The 17,910-nt window shown below is 40.8% G+C and overlaps 1 protein-coding gene across 1 annotated transcript in view; it reads left to right on the top strand.

The window, feature by feature from the left end:
• Positions 1-13,765: 13,765 nt before the first annotated feature.
• LOC139377350 (E3 ubiquitin-protein ligase HECW1-like) overlaps positions 13,766-17,910 on the top strand; it is a 45,369-nt gene continuing 41,224 nt past the window's right edge. Inside the window, exons 1-2 of the mRNA XM_071120376.1 lie at positions 13,766-13,900; positions 17,280-17,613. Coding sequence (XP_070976477.1) covers positions 13,871-13,900; positions 17,280-17,613 — 364 coding nt within the window. The 5' untranslated portion in view covers positions 13,766-13,870. The remainder of the gene's footprint in view (positions 13,901-17,279; positions 17,614-17,910) is intronic.

Below are 17,910 nucleotides of genomic sequence, written 5' to 3' on the forward strand. Positions count from 1 at the left end.
TATCTCTACAAGTGTATTCATGTTAGATTGTTGGGATTGTTGTTTTAGTCTGACAATCGGGGTGGATGGGATTTTTATTTATTTATTTCTTCCTTTTTTTCTATGTTTATTGTTTCCTTCCTAAAGAGACACACAGGTCACTTTTGTGCTCAAACCAAAGTTGAAACATTTCCTAATTATCTGCATATGATAGATTTCTATTCAGTTACATATTTGAAACCCAACCTGTTTAATCCACTAAAATATGTCACATTCAACGTAAAAGGTCTTAACAGCCCGATTAAAAGGAAAAGAGTCTATACATACCTTAATAAATTAAAGGCTGACATTGTGTTTTTACAAGAAACACATCTTACAGCCAGTGAACACAAGAAATTGAAGAGGGAATGGGTAGGACAAGTTTTTGCAGCCTCTTTTAACTCCAAAGCAAGAGGAACTGCAAAAGTAGACACATCCCCTTCTGCATCAACAACACCATCTCTGATCCCTCTGGCAGGTTTGTTTTGGTGCAGGGGCATATGTTTTCAGAGTCTTGGACCCTATTGAATATTTATGCTCCTAACTTCGATGACCATATGTTTATTCAGAATGTCTTCCTTCAGGTTGCTCAAGCACCACCAGGATGGCTACTGGTTGGAGGAGATTTTAATTTTTGCTTAGATACAGTTCTTGATAAGTCTTCTGATAAACCCTCCTCTCTTACCAAAGCCGGCAAGCTCACCATGTCATTCATGAAAGATCTCAATTTACTAGACATCTGGAGACAGTTGCACCCACAGGATAGGGACTACTCTTTTTATTCAAACCCACACAAGACACACACACGCATAGATAACTTTTTACTTTCGACACAACTGTTTCATAGAGTGTTAGATGTCGAGTATCTCCCCAGATTGCTTAGTGACCATTCTCCTCTGGTATTATCAATCTCCATTCCTACCAAGGTAAATGGAGCATATAGATGGAGACTAAATTCTACACTCCTAAAGCAACCTGAAATTTGTGCATTCATCAAAGAGCAGATCAATATTTTTACTTTGACAAACAAACCCTCTGCTCCTGACAGCTTCATTCTTTGGGACACATTGAAGGCCTATCTGAGGGGACAGATTATTTCCTAAACTAAAGGGCTGAAGAGAAAACACGGTGCGGAACTGAGTACCCTTGAATCTGAAATCTCTGAGCTAGAGAAAACCTACCAAAGAGGCCCGACTAAAGATCTATACAGGCTTTTGGTAAATAAAAAACTTAAATATAATATTCTGAACACATATCAAGCTGAGAGGGTCATCACTAAATCAAAACAGTGTTATTACGAGCTTGGAGAGAAAGCTCACAAAGTATTGGCATGGCAACTGAAAGCAGAGGAAAGTAAGAGGACAATTAATGCCAAACTCTTACCAATGAGATATCTTTCGACCCTACTGAAATGAATAATAATTTTAAGAAATACTATGAAGACCTCTACACTTCCCAATCAAGCGATGATCTATCAGAGATCGACTCCTTTCTCTCCTCTCTCAACCTCCCATGCCTGTCAGGGGAAGACAGCGAGCGCCTGAGTGAACACTTCTCAGTTCCTGAATTGTTGGAGGCCATTAAATCCTTACCTTCTAATAAATCTCCTGGGGAGGATGGCTTCCCTCCAGAGTTCTATAAAGAATTTAGGGAGCTGTTGGTCCCCTACCTTATGGAGGTACTTAAAAAAGCCAGAGAAGACAACTGCTTTCCAGAGTCCTTCTCTCAAGCAGTGATTACTGTAATCCACAAGAAAGGGAAAAACCCGCTAAAGTGCGCCTCCTATAGACCAATCTCTCTCCACAGATTGTAAACTGGTCACCAAGATGCTATCTAAGAGACTGGAGTCATGTCTTCCCCTGTTGGTCAACCCAGATCAGACTGGCTTCATACTTAATAGATTGTCCTCCAATAATCTCAGAAGGTTCTTTGATATAATTCACCTTGCTAACAAAAACAAAATACCTAGTGTCGCAGTCTCCCTCAACGCTGAAAAGGCCTTTGATAGGGTTGAATGGCCATACCTCTTTCGCGTCTTGGAAAAGTTATTAGAGGCTATTAGAACGTGCCCTGACATACATGGCTTTGAGGTGGGACCCCATACCCATAAATTATCACTCTTTGCGGACGACCTTATCTTATTTCTAACAAACCCAGAACACTCCCTCTCTCACTTGCAGATCCTACTACAGTGTTATAGTTCTTTCCCTGGATATAAGGTAAATTTTGATAAAAGCGAAATCTTACCGTTGTCTGTCTTTGACCATCATACCATCAAGCACAAGTTTCCTTTTAGATGGTTGCCTATGGGCTTCACATATTTAGGCATAATGGTGAATGGTAATCTGAACAACAAACTCAATCTGGCCAGTTTGTTGCAAAAGGTGGAGGTTGACCTTTGTAAATGGATGGACTTACCTCTCACTCAACTGGGTAGAATCAATGTAATTCAAATAAATGTCATGCCCAGATTTCTATATCGGTTTCAATCTCTCCCTATCCCTGTTCCCGCAGCATTTTTTTCCTCTCTCGACAAGCTGACCAGACGGTTTATCTGGCACGGCAAAACCCCTAGGGTTGGCCTGGATAAACTGACCCTTGATTACAGTCAAGGGGGCTTAAACCTCCCCAATTTTAGAATGTACTACTGGGCTGCACAGTCTAGGTTTCTGGCTCAGAGGTTTGACATTGGTCCCTCTCCCTCATGGTTGAACATTGAAAAGCTTGAGGTAAATGATGACACTGGCGCAGAATTGTTTTACAAATGGGACAGAAAATCTATAAAAACCATCACAGACAACCCTTTAATCATACATTCTGTCCTGGCATGGTGCAAACTGCATGAGCTGTTCGGACGAGGGGGATTCCTTTCCCCTAAAACCCCTTTATGGAACAATAGATTGATCCCTATGTTTTTCCAGAATAGTAACTTTAGACCATGGTCTGATAAGGGGATCACTCTTCTGGAACATTGTTACGAAGAGGGAGTTCTTATGTCTTTTGATCAGCTGAAACAGAAATACCACTTGCCTAACAGGGACTTCTTTAGCTACCTACAACTACGAAACTTTATTAGGGTGACTCTCAAGGGACAATGGAACCTACCTAAGATGTCACCTATTGAACAACTCTGCCACGCAGACCAACCACTGTTCAAGACCATTTCCCGTGTATACGATGCTCTTATGTCAGGACTAACACTGCCTGGGCTAGATAAACCCCGACTTAGATGGGAAAAAGATCTGGGTATTGATCTTGATGAGGATCTATGGAGTGACCTATGCAGGGATGGTGTTACATCCACATTGAACTCCAGATACAGACTGGTCCAGTTTAATTTCCTCCATCAGCTCTATATCACCCCATCTAGACTGCACAAGTTCAACCCAGATATCTCTTCCCTATGTTTTAGATGTGGCTCAGATGAAGGAACATTCCTCCATTCCACTTGGCAGTGTTCAAAACTACACGGTTTCTGGCAGGGGGTATACGATACCATATCCTCAATTCATGGGGTTGCATTCCCTTTAGACCCGGAGGTTTGTCTACTGGTTAACTTTACTAACACCAATCTTAGGCAAAGCCATACTATAAAGCTAACAGAAATATTGCTAGCGATTGCCAAGAAATGTATTGCCTTGAAATGGAAATTGGATTCCTCCCTGCCAGTTGCAATGTGGCTATCGGAAGTTAATAGTTGTATCCCTTTGGAGAAAATCACTTACTGCTTGAGGAATAAGTTAAAGACATTTTACAGAATTTGGCAACCTTTTATTGACTATATGGAGAATCTCCCCCACATCTCATTGTTTGAATCTATATATAATCCTCACATAATGTTTCACACGTAATGTATAATATGTAGCCTACGGCAGGTGATCCAATGTCTCGTTATTATTTTTTTTCTTATTGTATGTTTGTTTATATAATTATAATTATTTATTTATTTTTGTTACGCTCGTCTGTTACTGTCACTTTGTCCTATCGTTGTCTAATATCTTTTCACTTTTGTTTTGAATGTTCTTAATTGGAAAATGCAAAAATAAAATATTCAAAAAATATATATATATACATATGATTTCATGTTGTCCTGGTTTCCAGTGGTTTGCAGAAGAGAATGTCTTCCTTAATTGACCCCCCATAAACGTAACGGACATATACCAGGAGCCATGCCAGGCCCACCACGTCTGTTGACTCATCCAGCTGTAATGCATATAATTCACTGGCTTGTATGTGAAGCCGTAATTGTTTCAAAACATCTCCAGCAATGTCACTGATGCGTCGTGAAACAGTGTATTTTGATGAAGGGAGTGAGTGTCTGTATAGTTTTTTGGCCTTTTCCCCCAGCATTGTCCCAGCCATATTGCCAGCAGCAGGAATAATTAAGTCCTCCACAATAGTATGGGGCTTGCCTGTCCTAGCCACTCGGTAGCTAACCATATAAGATGCTTCTAGCCCCTTCTTATTAATGGTATCTGTTGCGTTTATACATGTCTTACTACTCGAAAGTCATCTTTATTCTCGCTCAAAAAACTCTGGTGGCTTATTTTTCAAATTGTCATCTTTTATTTCTAAATGTCTGCGTAAGAGTGAATGAAGGTTTCCCGCGAGAGAGTAACGGTTAATGTGATGTTCATTATTTGACTAGGCTACCTGCATTTGACATTGTGTTGTTATTTCGCTGAACACTAGATGGTTTACGTTAATTTTTGGCTGTGAAACGAGGCTACTCAGGAAAGAAAGAAAAACATCACCCAAATATTATTCTGTTGCTGTCTCTGGGTCTTGTATGGTGTCTCTCTCCATCACCTATTCTTATGTTGCTGTCTCTGGGTCTTGTATGGCGTCTCTCTCCATCACCTATTCTTCTGTTGCTGTCTCTGGGTCTTGTATGGCGTCTCTCTCCATCACCTATTCTTCTGTTGCTGTCTCTGGGTCTTGTATGGTGTCTCTCTCCATCACCTATTCTTCTGTTGCTGTCTCTGGGTCTTGTATGGCGTCTCTCTCCATCACCTATTCTTCTGTTGCTGTCTCTGTCTTTTTTGACGTATTTCTTTAGTTTTGCAATCCAAAACGTCAAGGGGATACTGGGTTAGATTAACTTGTTTTGGGCCTGTGTATGGTTTACCAAAATCCTCTTCTTCCCTACCATCTGTCCCTGGCTGCTGCTGTTTCAAGTGCTCTGTCCTCCTCCTTGGCTCATCTGAAAGGTAGCAAGGTAGAGGTGCAACATGTTATTAGTTGGTTTTAAAAGGCGACTGCATTCCCTGATTTGGCCTCGTTTTAGATTTAGTTTAATAAGAAATGCTAGCAGCCCTGACTGAATTCAAATGTGAGTTGGTTTCGGGGTGTGGTTTGATTTGAGTGTCTCGCGTGTGTGTTCGCAGGTGGGAAGAGTTAGACAAATTATTTTGACAATTAGCGCCAGACGGCTTATGTCCAACTGACTCATGCACAATGTACATGAGACAATATTTTGATGTTGCACACCTTTCAGTTCTCATTAAATGCTTCAATATTTGTATAGGAATTTCTACAATTTTTATTTTGTTTTAGGTTTTTAAGCCATTGAAATTTGGAGTTTTGGGATTTTTTACATATTGAAACATGTACATAATGTAATTTACAGATGGTTCCTAACTACTAACATTTTCGTATAAGAAAAAAAAATGGTACAAACTACATTTTCAACCTGGGACCCAAATGAGAAATTATGTGTTTTCCTGTGACCCAAGCTTAGGAGCCTATGCAACTAAATATTGGTACATTTCATTGCCCTTATGCCTAAAACAAATGCAATATAGACAAAAACAAATAACAATGACATTAATTAGCCATATAAATAGCTATTTATGTTTATTTTCCCCCATTAAAAACACTCTTACATATCTGTCTAGGTTGGAACTTTTGCTGTTAAAATTCAATAAATAATTTTCATTCTGAACTGGAACAAACTGATTGATCACATGACACAGATGCATAACAGAACAGACACGCTGGCTTTTTGATAGTGCAACCCTAAATAACAGTACAGATGAAGATGAAAAATTATCAGTCCTACAGTACATCTCACTGTAGAAATTATTGTCGAAAGAAAGTCTAGGTTGGAGCGGTTGCTGTTAAAATAGAAGTCATGTTTTTTTCTGAACTGGAATAAACTGATTAATCTGTATCACATCCGGGCATGATTGGGAGTCCCATAGAGCGGAGCACAATTATCCCAGTGTCGTCCAGGTTTGGCCGTCATTGTAAATAATGATTTGTTCTTAACTGACTTGCCGAGTGAAATACATTTTCAATTTAAATAAAAAACATAGTTTTTAAAATTTTAAATCACACGGATGTATTCCAGAAAACACACACACACATTCCTAATGAGAGGTGTGTGGCTGGTGGAAATTTTCAACAAGCATGTCTATTCTGGGCTCTGTTTTTGACAGTGCAACACTGAGGTCATGCTCTGCATTGAGACTGTTTCTGTACTTGTTTTTTTAAGTAATCCAGAGTTGAGAACCCTGACTGACATAGGTATGTGGTGCCAAACTGGACCCGAACATCTACTGCTTTCTCAGTCAGGCAGGAGACTGCTTCCTGCTGTATATAAGGAATCCAGAACAGTGTGTGTTTGCCCCCAAAAGTATCTTCCTTCAATCAGTTTATTCCAGTTCAGAATAAAAAATGGTTCCAACCTAGACTTGTTTTCAACAATAATTTCTACAGTAAGATGTACAGTAGGCCTGATCATTTGTCATCATCTGTACTGTTATTTAGGATTGCACTATCAGTAGCTAGCTAACTTGCTTGGCTAACATTACCTGTTAGCTTTGTACAAGGCCAGGGGATTGTTTGAAAGAGAAACGCACATATTCTACTATGAGAAAGTACTCCCTTATTTCTGCTTATCACCTTTTATAAAATGACAACAATGCCCTGCTAGTCGAAGCACTGTTTCCTGAAGCATTCTGCCCTGTTCTGAAATAACTCCCTGAGTGTACCGTTATGTTGTGCCTGGATGTTTGGTCAGGACGTGGCGTTATATGAACTTGTTCGTTTTGATTGACTCATTACTAAGCACTTCCCCGCACAAAACACATTGAGGGAGCTCCTCGTTCTCAAAGTTTATATGAAAGAGACACTCATCGGTGTCGTGGCTTTTCATGACTATTGAGCTCAGTCAGAACTTGTTGCTAGCATGAGTCCATTAGGCGAGTGGGAATGACAAATCAGTGGCTGACAGTGCATCATCTGCTGTCGAAAGACAGCGCTGCAGCGTGTCGCGGAGTGATCTTCAAGATAACTCCAGAAAAAATTCTGGTTAACCACCATAACTTTCGCGCAGCTGCCAAACTGAGCAGAGACCGCCGCAAAGCAGAGAGCGCACTGAACAGAGACCGCAGTTGCACTTGGCCAAATCAATTCCCTAAATAATTATACAATTACTATGACATGTCGCGACCCACCATATTTTAAGAAAGGCTATATCCAAAGTCAACCTAAATTTACCACAGAAGATCGAGTCACGTGCAGCTGCACCCCAGAATGTCTGATTATTTGTGTGCTGCCAGTTGTGGGCAGGATTAAAACAAACCCATCCTTAATTTACATTGTGATGGTCACAGCCACAAATCACACAAAACTCAGTTTTGGACAAAACTGACTTCCATGACCAAAATGATCCTACTTACACTTTGTAGTCAATTTTGATAGTAGAATAAGTGTTTCTGACTCATATCGATGCCACATAGGCCGTTTTAAAAATGAGAAGTTGTTTTTAGGGGTAGTTGCTGTTAAAAGTTACTGTATACTGACTGACACAACCAGGGCAACTCAACATAAAATAAAAATTAAAGTGTCCACATAATAGAGCAACACAATCCCAAACATGACAGATAAGAAGATACAAAGCCCCTAGGCTATATGAATATAAAGATTTTATTTTTTTATATTATTTAACCATTATTTAACTAGGCAAGTCAGTTTTTAGAACAAATTCTTATTTACAATGACAGCCTACCAAAAGGCCTCCTATGGGGATGGGGGCTGGGATTAAAAATAAAAAATATATAAATATAGGACAAAACACACATCATGACAGAGACAACACAACACCACATAAAGAGAGACCTAAGACAACAACATAGCAGGGCAACAACACACGACAACACAGCATGGTAGCTACACAACATGACAACAACACAAATTGGTAGCAGCACAGAACATGGTACAAACATTATTGGGCAGACAACAGCACAAAGGTCAAGAAGGTAGAGACAACAATACATCACGCAAAGCAGCCACAAATGTCAGCAAGAGGGTCTATGATGGAGTCTCCGAATGAAGAGATTGAGATAAAACTGTTCACCGAGTGTTTGTTGAAGCTCGTTCCAGTCGCTAGCTGCAACAAACTGAAAAGACAAGCGACCCAGGGATGTGTGCGCTTTGGGGACCTTTAACAGAATGTGACTGGGAGAACGGGTGTTGTATGTGGAGGATGAGGGCTGCACTATATATCTCAGATAGGGGGGAGTGAGGCCTAAGAGGGTTTTATAAATAAGCATAAATTAGTGGGTCTTTCGACGGGTATACAGAGATGACCAGTATAGAGTGCAGTGATGTGTCCTATAAGGAGCATTGCTGGCAAATCTTATGGCCGAATGATAAAGAATATCTAGCCGCTCGAGAGCACCCTTACCTGCCAAACTATTAATAATGCCTCCGTAATCTAGCATGGGTAGGATGGTCATCTGAATCAGCGTTAGTTTGGCAGCTGGGGTGAAAGAGGAGCAATTACGATAGAGGAAACCAAGTCTAGATTTAACTTTAGCATGCAGCTTTGATAGGTGCTGATAGAAGGACAGTGTACCATTTATCCATACTCCCAAGTACTTGTATGAGGTGACTACCTCAGGCTAGAGGTCGTAATCACAGCAGTTGGGAGAGGGGCATTCTTCTTACCAAACCACATGACATTTGTTTTGGAGGTGTTCAGAACAAGGTTAAGGGTAGAGAAAGCTTGTTTGTTGTAAAGCAATTAACACAAAATCCGGGGAGGGGCAGCTGAGTATAAGACTGTATCATCTGCATATACATGGATGAGAGAGCTTCCTACTGCCTGAGCTATGTTGTTGATGTAAATTGAGAAGAATGTGGAGCCTATGATTGAGCCTTGGGGTACTCCGTTGGTGACAGGCAGTAGCTGAGACAGCAGATGTTCTGACTTTGAGGACCTTCAAGGTTGGAGTGACATATCCATTACCTGAGCAGAAACCAGATTGCATACCAGAGAGAACACTATAGACATCAATAAAGTCAGTCAGTTGATTATTGACAAGTTTTTCCAACACTTTTGATAAACAGGGAAAATAGAAATAGGCCTATAACAGTTAGAATCAGCTTGATCTCCCCCTTTAAATAAAGGACAAACCGTAGCTGCCTTCCAAGCAATGGGAACCTCCCCAGAAAGGAGAGACAGGTTAAAAAGGTCGGAGATAGGCTTGGCAATGATAGGTGCAGCAACCTTAAAGAAGAAAGGGTCTAAACCATCTGACCCAAATGTTTTTTGGGGGTCAAGTTTAAGGAGCTCCTTTAGCACCTCGGACTCAGTGACTGCCTGCAGGGATAAACGTTGTTGCGGTCAGAGGAAAAAGAGGGAGAAGCATCGGGGATAGTCGCATTAGAAGGGGTGGGGGATGAGGAAATGTTGGACGGGTAAGGAGGCATGGCTGAGTCAAATAGGAATCCTGACTTAATGAAGTGGTGATTAAAAAGCTCAGCCATGTGCTTCTTGTCAGTAACAACCACATCATCAACTTTAAGGGACATGGGCAGCTGTGAGGAGGACGGTTTATTCTCCGGGTCATTAACCGTTTTCCATAACTTCTTGGGGTTACACCGACAGAGAGAGAACTGCTCCTTAAAGTAACTAACTTTGGCCTTCCGGATAGCCTGAGTGCACTTATTTCTCATTTGCCTGAACGAGAGCCAGTCAGCCTGAGTATGCGTGGGCCGAGCCTTTCGCCAAATGCAATTCTTGAGGTGGAGTAACTCTGCAAGATCAAAGTCAAACCAGGGCCTTAACCTGTTTTTAATTCTCATTTTCTTTATGGGGGCGTGTTTGTTAACAATATCACTGAAGACGCTGGAGATGAGAAGCAGGTACAGGGAGTACACATTTAATGAACGGACAAGTGACAGAACAGCGTCAGAGCAGGGAGAACAAAACGACATGACGACAATAATGCTGAAGCGGGGAACAACCTCGGGAACAGACCGATATAGGGGAGGTAATGAAAGCAGGTGATTGAGTGGGAGCGGGAGCAGGCGTGACACAAAAAGCACTGTAATTTCTAAACAGTTCACCCGATATGGATGAAAATACCCTCAACTTAAAGCTGACCGTCTGCACTTTACTTTTCAGTATAGAGTATAAAGCCAAAAGAAGAAAAAATGCTTCACTGTCCCAATAATTGCGGATGGCACTGTAAATGGAGTACACAGTGCAATGAAATGCTTGCAGGTTAGTCTCTCGACAATGCAACAACAGAAAAAGTAAGTAGCTAAGTGAATAAAAAGAGTAACAAAATAAAAGCTCAATTAAATAATTTCACCAATTTAATAATAATGCAGTTTTTCACAAATACAGTGACTATACAAAACAATAGGAACACCTTTCCATGACATAGAGACTGACCAGGTGAATTCATGTAGAAGCTATGATTCCTTATTGATGTCACTTGTTAAATCCACCTCAATCAGTATAGATTAATGGGAAGAGACAGGTTAAAAAAAAGGACCTTTAAGCCTTGAGACAATTAAGACATGGATTGTGTGTGTGCCATTCAGAGGGTGAATAGGCAAGAAAAAAGTGCCTTTTAACAGGGTATGGTAGTAGGTGCCAGGCGCACTGGTTTGAGTGTCAAGAACTTCAATGTTGCTGGGTTTTCACGCTCAACAGTTTCCCATGTGTATCAAGAATGGTCCACCACCCAAAGGACATTCAGACAAATAGACACAACTGTGGGAAGCACTGGAGTTAACATGGGCCAGCATCCCTTTGGAAAACTTGACACCTTGTAGAGTCCATGCCCCGACAAATTGAGGCTTTCCTGAGGGCAAAAGTGGGTGCAACTCAATATTAGGGAGGTGTTCCCAGTGTTTTGTACACTCAGTGTAGTTACATAGCCTATATGGAAATAACAAATATGATCCAATAATGTTTACCTGTAGAATGGAATAGGTTATAAGGCCTTCTTGATTCATTTCATTTTGTCAGTTCTACCACCTCAACTTTGCTAATTTTAAACCGGGTTAAATATAATGTTTTCGAAAAGTTCCGCTTCAGTCCACAGGGGGGCAGAGTGTCACTGTCAAAAGATAAGTGCTTCAGTCAGAAAAAATGTATATCATCCCTTTGGTCTCAGCTAGCTAGCCAGCCAGTAGCTACCAAAGTGGCTAACCAGCCAAGCTAGCTAAAGAAACAAAAGCCATGAAATACACTAGCTGGAAATAAACACTTTCCCTAATATCATGACTCATATCAACATCCTTAGCTTGCCCATTCATTGAATATACTGTTAATTAACTCTGATTGACACCCAATAGTTTAAGGATGCTGGGCGCTAATCCAAGCTTATTAGCATTAGCAAACCCTCATGCTGAAGGAGACTAGCTAAATAGCTACAACCAACCCTGCACAAACCTGTGGGGCTAACTCTGCCACTGCTGCTCTTTGACTTTCAGCCTGATCTACCCTCTCTGCCTTATTCAACACTGCCTGAACCTGCTAAAAAATGTTGCCACTCTTTCGGAAGAAGTACCAATTATCCAGACTGTCCCAGACTCTGAGTGAGTGACACGAGTTTTGCTAAGCAATGACATTGACATCTAACTGGTGCTGTACGGATGGGAAGAGGTCAAGGGACATGAGCGGTCCACTGTGTTGTGAAATCTCTACCAATCACAGCAGACACCGCTTCACTCCAGGGGCTTCTTGCATTGCCTACTGAACAGCGCAGTATATTACATTGTTTATTTTTGTCATTCAGATTGGTCAGTAAAACTTTTTTTTTTGTTCTGCATAGCGCAAGTCATGGAAACTTATATCAGACTGAAATGTACCAAATATAGATATTATTATTATTATTAATATTTATTTATTGACCATCAAATGTTTCGGGGCTGGAAAAATGATATAATTTCAATCAATCCAAGCTGTGCAGCTGCCATTTGATCAGTGATGGAATAAGTACCCAATTGTCATACTTGAGTCAAAGTAAAGATACCTTAATAAAAAATGACTCAAGTATTAGTAAAAGTCACACAGTAAAATACTACTTGAGTAAAAGTTTAAACGCATTTTGTTTTAAATATACTTAAGTATCAAAAGTTAAAGTATAAATAATTTTACATTCATTATATTAGGCAAAAAAGAACACAGTTTTCTTGCCATTTTAATTTACGGATAGCCAGGGGCACACTCCAACACTCAGACAATTTACAAACAAAACATTTGTGTTTATTGAGTCCGCAAGATCAGAGGCAGTAGGGATGACCAGGGATGTTCTCTTGATAAGTGCGGGAATATGAACGTTTTCCTGTCCTGCTAAGCATTTGAAATGTTGTACTTTTGGGTGTCAGGGAAATTGTATGAAGTAAAAAGTACATTCTTTAGGAATGTACTTTAGGAAATGTCGTGGAATAAAAGTAAACATGTTCAAAATATAAATAGTAAAGTAAAGTACAGATACCCCCAAAAAGTAAATTACTTTAAAGTACTAATGAAGTGCTTTACACCTGAATTTGATGAATGGAAAGAGACATCTGTTGCAAAACACCAAAAAGTTTAATTACATGCAGAGATTGCCAAGCCTTGGTGGATAGGACTACAAGGTAGGCAGGGATATATTTTCTGTTTGTCGAGATTGATGTCTATTTATTGTCTATTTATTGTAAACACAAACCATTAAATATGGCATTCAAATGTTGAAAATCGGATCCCCTAGCTGATCACTGTCTGCAGCCAGCTCTGATCTTAGTGCAATGAGAGCGAGGCCCCCCCACAGTAAACTGTCCCTAATAATTAAGCAGCTCCATTAAAAACATTACACATAGCCTAGGCCTACTTAAGAATTATTCGATTTTTTAAGTATCATAGACTTCACAATCTCTTGTAGACCATGGTCTATAATTGATACTGAAGGGACATACATTTGTGAAATACTAATAATTTAGATATGCCTTTATGAGCATGTCCTCAGGTAGTGTAACTTTTCTCATTTAGACCATTTCTGCATCCTTATTTTTTTAAATACCTATGTGTAGGACACTGACACTATGGAGCATCAACAAAGGCACGCCAGTGGTCTTTAGGTCTGAGTCTGAGCTCTAGAAAGAGATTTCGTCTTGATGGTAAATATGTTTTACTTTTGTTTCATGATAAGGACTTAGATCAGACAAAGTATATAGAGCTATTTTTTTTCCGAATTCCTAGTTGAACGCATTTAAGTCGGACGTCGGAGATGTCCGAGTTCAGTTTTTCTGAAAGCCGCAAGAGAGAGATTGCGTGCTTTACGTAGAGTATAAACCTATAATTTGTGCGTGGTGCGTGGTGCGTGCATGGGCGGGGGCAGCAAAACGGAGACTGAATTGATGCAAAATGGTCTGCAATTGGTCGAAGCTTTGTGGTACCCAGGAGAAAGACCGTATCGCACAGCAGCATCATTGTAAGAATGGTCCGAAAACCGTCTGACAAACCTGGAACATGGCCCAGCGGAGGATATAGAATATCATATTCTTAGAACATCAAAACATGACAAACGCCATAAGCATTTTGACGGTTCATCTATAATAGGCTATGATTCAAAGGCAGGTGACACTGACCCAGGTACGTTTGAATAAATGTAGGCATATTTGTCCAGCTGTCAGGCATGGCTAAATTGATACGTGCCAGTGTCCGAATCGATCTCTAGTTTAGATTGATGTAATCTATGCACTAGAAAATAATATAGTTTACGCCTCATATGTGTTCTCAAACAAAGACATTTCTAGCATTTTTTCGTGTGTTGTGATTGTTCCACTGATGCTGCATGCTATGTCATTGGATGCAGTAGAGTACGGCCTCTATATTGATGACCAGGCCAAAGAAATTCGCCCCTGTAGCCAGGTTGGCTATGTAATGTCTCGTAGTGTTTGATATTATTATTATTGGGAAGTGAGTATCGATTTCGCAATTTGGAGAGTGTTTTGATCGAGTCCGTATATCCTAGTGAGAGTAGGTAAATCCTTTTGGGATGCTCCACCATAGTAGGGGAAGGGACCTCTGCCTATCTTGTCATCAAAGCATGCAAATTGGCCTACTCTTTTTAGTTGTTAGAGAGAGGGAGCAGGAGGGATGAACAGAGTGTGTGTGTGTGTGAATGTAAAATGCAACACTACATAGGACAGAGCAGAGAGAGGTGAGAATAGGAGGAAGGCAATATTTGTAATTTGCTAGTACTAACATAGTACTACTATACTATATTAATACTGCAGGTTGGGTTAATTGCAGAAGACACATTTCAGTTGAATGCATTCAGTTGTACAACTGACTAGGTATCCCCTTCTCCTTTACCCTTGTACTACTTACTATACCATAGAAGGCCACCTAGAATACACAAGCTGTTCCAGACAATTCAACACTGCACAGGGAGATAGACACTCTTTCCATCAAAAGATGCAGTCAGTGCTCACAAGCAGCCATAATTATGACCATTTGCAGAGAGATTGGTCAGATTACTATTGATTCACCAGTGACCCTCAACGACTCAAACTACCATGTTGAAGTAGAACATGCTGTCTATTGATCCATGCTAAAATCACCACTGTGGAGGAGATAGCTTGTTCAAACTGAAAGCTATCTGAATACAAGAAATCTCCCTGCCTCATAAAAGTTGGAGAAGGATTCTATTTACCTGCCTGCCAACTGTCTGCAGCCATTATTCTCGTAAAAAAAATGGAATGGATTTGATGGCCTGATAGATCATCCCTGACACTTCTTAGTGGTTGGCATATATTAGACCTGAGCCAGAATTTATATATTTGACACACCTTACTGAGCACATCTAAATGTATATATGTTCTTCCTAAAAATCATTGGGCATGCTAAGTGTGCCATAGTTATGTAACAAGAGCTCATCAGTTGATGAGATACAGAGGAGAGCACTTTTATAAAATCCTTCAAAATTTCCCTCTCTGCTGCAGCCGTAATTGGTTTAGCCTGTTGGGAGCTAAATGAGCAGAAGGAAGGAGAATGTTGAGCCACCACTCAGTAGATAGTAAAAAAATGCATTGAGTGAGTCATCAGCCAAGAGCCCCAGTGCAGAGGTGCGTGAGGAGGACTGAACACTGCTCCTTTGACTGGAAGGATATCTATGATGTTGCTGCTAATCCAGTGCAGCGAAGAAGAAACTCAGTATCTGGATGCAACAGAATGCGATCTATTGTCCTAGCTGCTTTCCCATGGTTGAACACTGCATGCTATGATCAGCTACGTGGTTTGTTTAGCGTCACGCTGTTGATTCGCTGTAGTGTCTTTTGTGATGCCGTGATGATAATGCACCAGATCCTCTTCTTCAGATTAGTCTCAGTGAGTAAATCCAATGAGATTAAAATCATGAGCTTTATGTGGAGGTAGGTAGCCTACAGTATGGGATTAACTACAGTGTGGCATATTCATGCATCATGCTGGCAACCATCCAACCTTATAAGAAAAGAGGCATCTTTTCTTTTTGCATATTTTCTCTACAAAACATTTCATATTTCACTATACCTTACTGTACCTTAATCACAAGGGATTTACAACTGTCCTTCATTTCACTAGTGTACTGATATTTTTGTAATGAATTGGCAGCTTTTAAAATATGATAAGGATTGTATTATTTAACACTTTTGGCCTACTCAATTATAGTGTCTGCATCCCTGCATTTATTACTCAGTTGGGAGCTCCTGTGAGGGAAGAAATATGCAGACCTACTGTGTTATGTAAGTGCACTAAGATATCCTCAGTAGCTGCACAGTCAATATAGTACTGGGATGCTGATTAGCAATGAGCCAAGTTATCTCATATGGCTCCTAAAAGGAGTTAAGTAATAGTCCCATTCAGAGAGAAACATAAACGACTGCACTGTCTACTGGCGTTTTAATGTGAAGCATTTGAACTCACTTACAGTAGCAGTAACTTTTTCTCTAACTCCTCTTTTGATTTAGCTTAGTGACCATTTCAGTATTTTATCTACTCAATTATTATACTTAGCCTGCACACACAGCAGAGAATGCCAAGTGAAATGCTCACATTCTTCCCTGCTCTTCTCATTCTCTTCTTACCAATGTCTTATACAGTGTGTGTTGTATATGGTGGAATTCCATCCATACTGTACATAGGTTGTATGTAGGCAGGCAGAAGACAAGTGACCTTGTTGCTGAAGAACAGTGGTAGAGTTGTTGAAGAGGATGCTTGGCATCTGGAAGCACTTCCACGCTGGAGGGCCAGAGAGTGGCTCTAATAAGACACGTCACTGAGGGGTCTGTGCCGGTGGATTGTTCTCAGAGGGGAGTAGGGGTCTTGTCTATTGTGTTGGTCTGCTGCCCAGGCAGACTGACTGACAGAGATAAATACATTTATCTTCTATCACTGAGCCAGCAGTGTTTGTATGCGTGTGTGTGTTTAAGAGAGACAGCGAGAGAGAGATTTAATTGAACTGAGAGAGAGAGAGAGAGAGAGAGAGAGAGAGAGAGAGAGAGAGAGAGAGAGAGAGAGAGAGAGAGAGAGAGAGAGAGAGAGAGAGAGAGAGAGGCAGCACACTCGATCATTTTTGAACAGTCCATTTCACACCCTGAGCAGGACAGGGCCCTGGAGTGTTCCTTACTGTTAGCACTGTGCTGTATTGTTGTCTCTCCTCCCACTGAGAAGCTACTACAAGATAGTGGAGAAACCTCCCAAAGCTCATGGGATTTCCTGTTGGTAATCTTCCCACTGTAGCTCCACTTTCTCTGCAGGACTGTAGAAATCACTACCTCTAAAGTCTGCTCAGAGATAACCAACAGAATAACACATCTGTAGTGTTCTTAAAGATGGAGATAAAGGTTTTGATTGGACTTAAATTGACTGTATCTCAAAAACAGGGATAGGAATGCTAAATGTGGAGCCTCCTTAACCTCTCTCCAGTAAAAGCTCTTCATCCTCCCCATTCAGATTCTCTTCTCTGCTTTTCTTCCCTCTCCTCCAGAACTTGTACCAGAACAGGTTTCTCGGACTCAGACTTGCAGCCATGGCCTCCCCGTGTCGTTCGTCTCAGAACCGTTGGCGCTGTAAGGACCACATCCGCCACAGCTACAACCCCGAACAATTCCGCAACGTTAATTTCCAGAATGGGGTGCCGGAGGACGTGGCGGCCATGTACCGCTCCACCAGCGACACGGACCTGGTGACATCACACAGCCGCTCCACGCTTACCGTCAGCACCTCGCACTACGCCATCGGACAGACCCAGGACATCCTCATCTGCTGGGACATCAAGGAGGAGGTGGACGCTGGGGACTGGATCGGCATGTACCTCATTGGTGAGCACTACCATAACTTTTAGGATATTTTTATTATTTAAATTTACCATTGATTTTCATAGAAGAGACCAAATGAATAATTAGTAGATGATAGAGACAGATAGAGATGGTGAGATGAAGAACAGTTTATTTCCAATCTTGTGAAGCTGTTACACATCCGGTAGATCAAGGACAGGAACAAGAATGTGTTATTTCAAGTCTATTTGAAAGGTACTGTATGTAAGGTACATGGAGAACTATGTGATGACTCAGTTCAGGTCTGCTTTCACATATATTTGAAGGTAATCTTAAGGTGTT

The sequence above is a fragment of the Oncorhynchus clarkii genome, chromosome 20, assembly GCF_045791955.1.
Source record: "Oncorhynchus clarkii lewisi isolate Uvic-CL-2024 chromosome 20, UVic_Ocla_1.0, whole genome shotgun sequence".
Classification (NCBI taxonomy): Eukaryota; Metazoa; Chordata; class Actinopteri; order Salmoniformes; family Salmonidae; genus Oncorhynchus; species Oncorhynchus clarkii.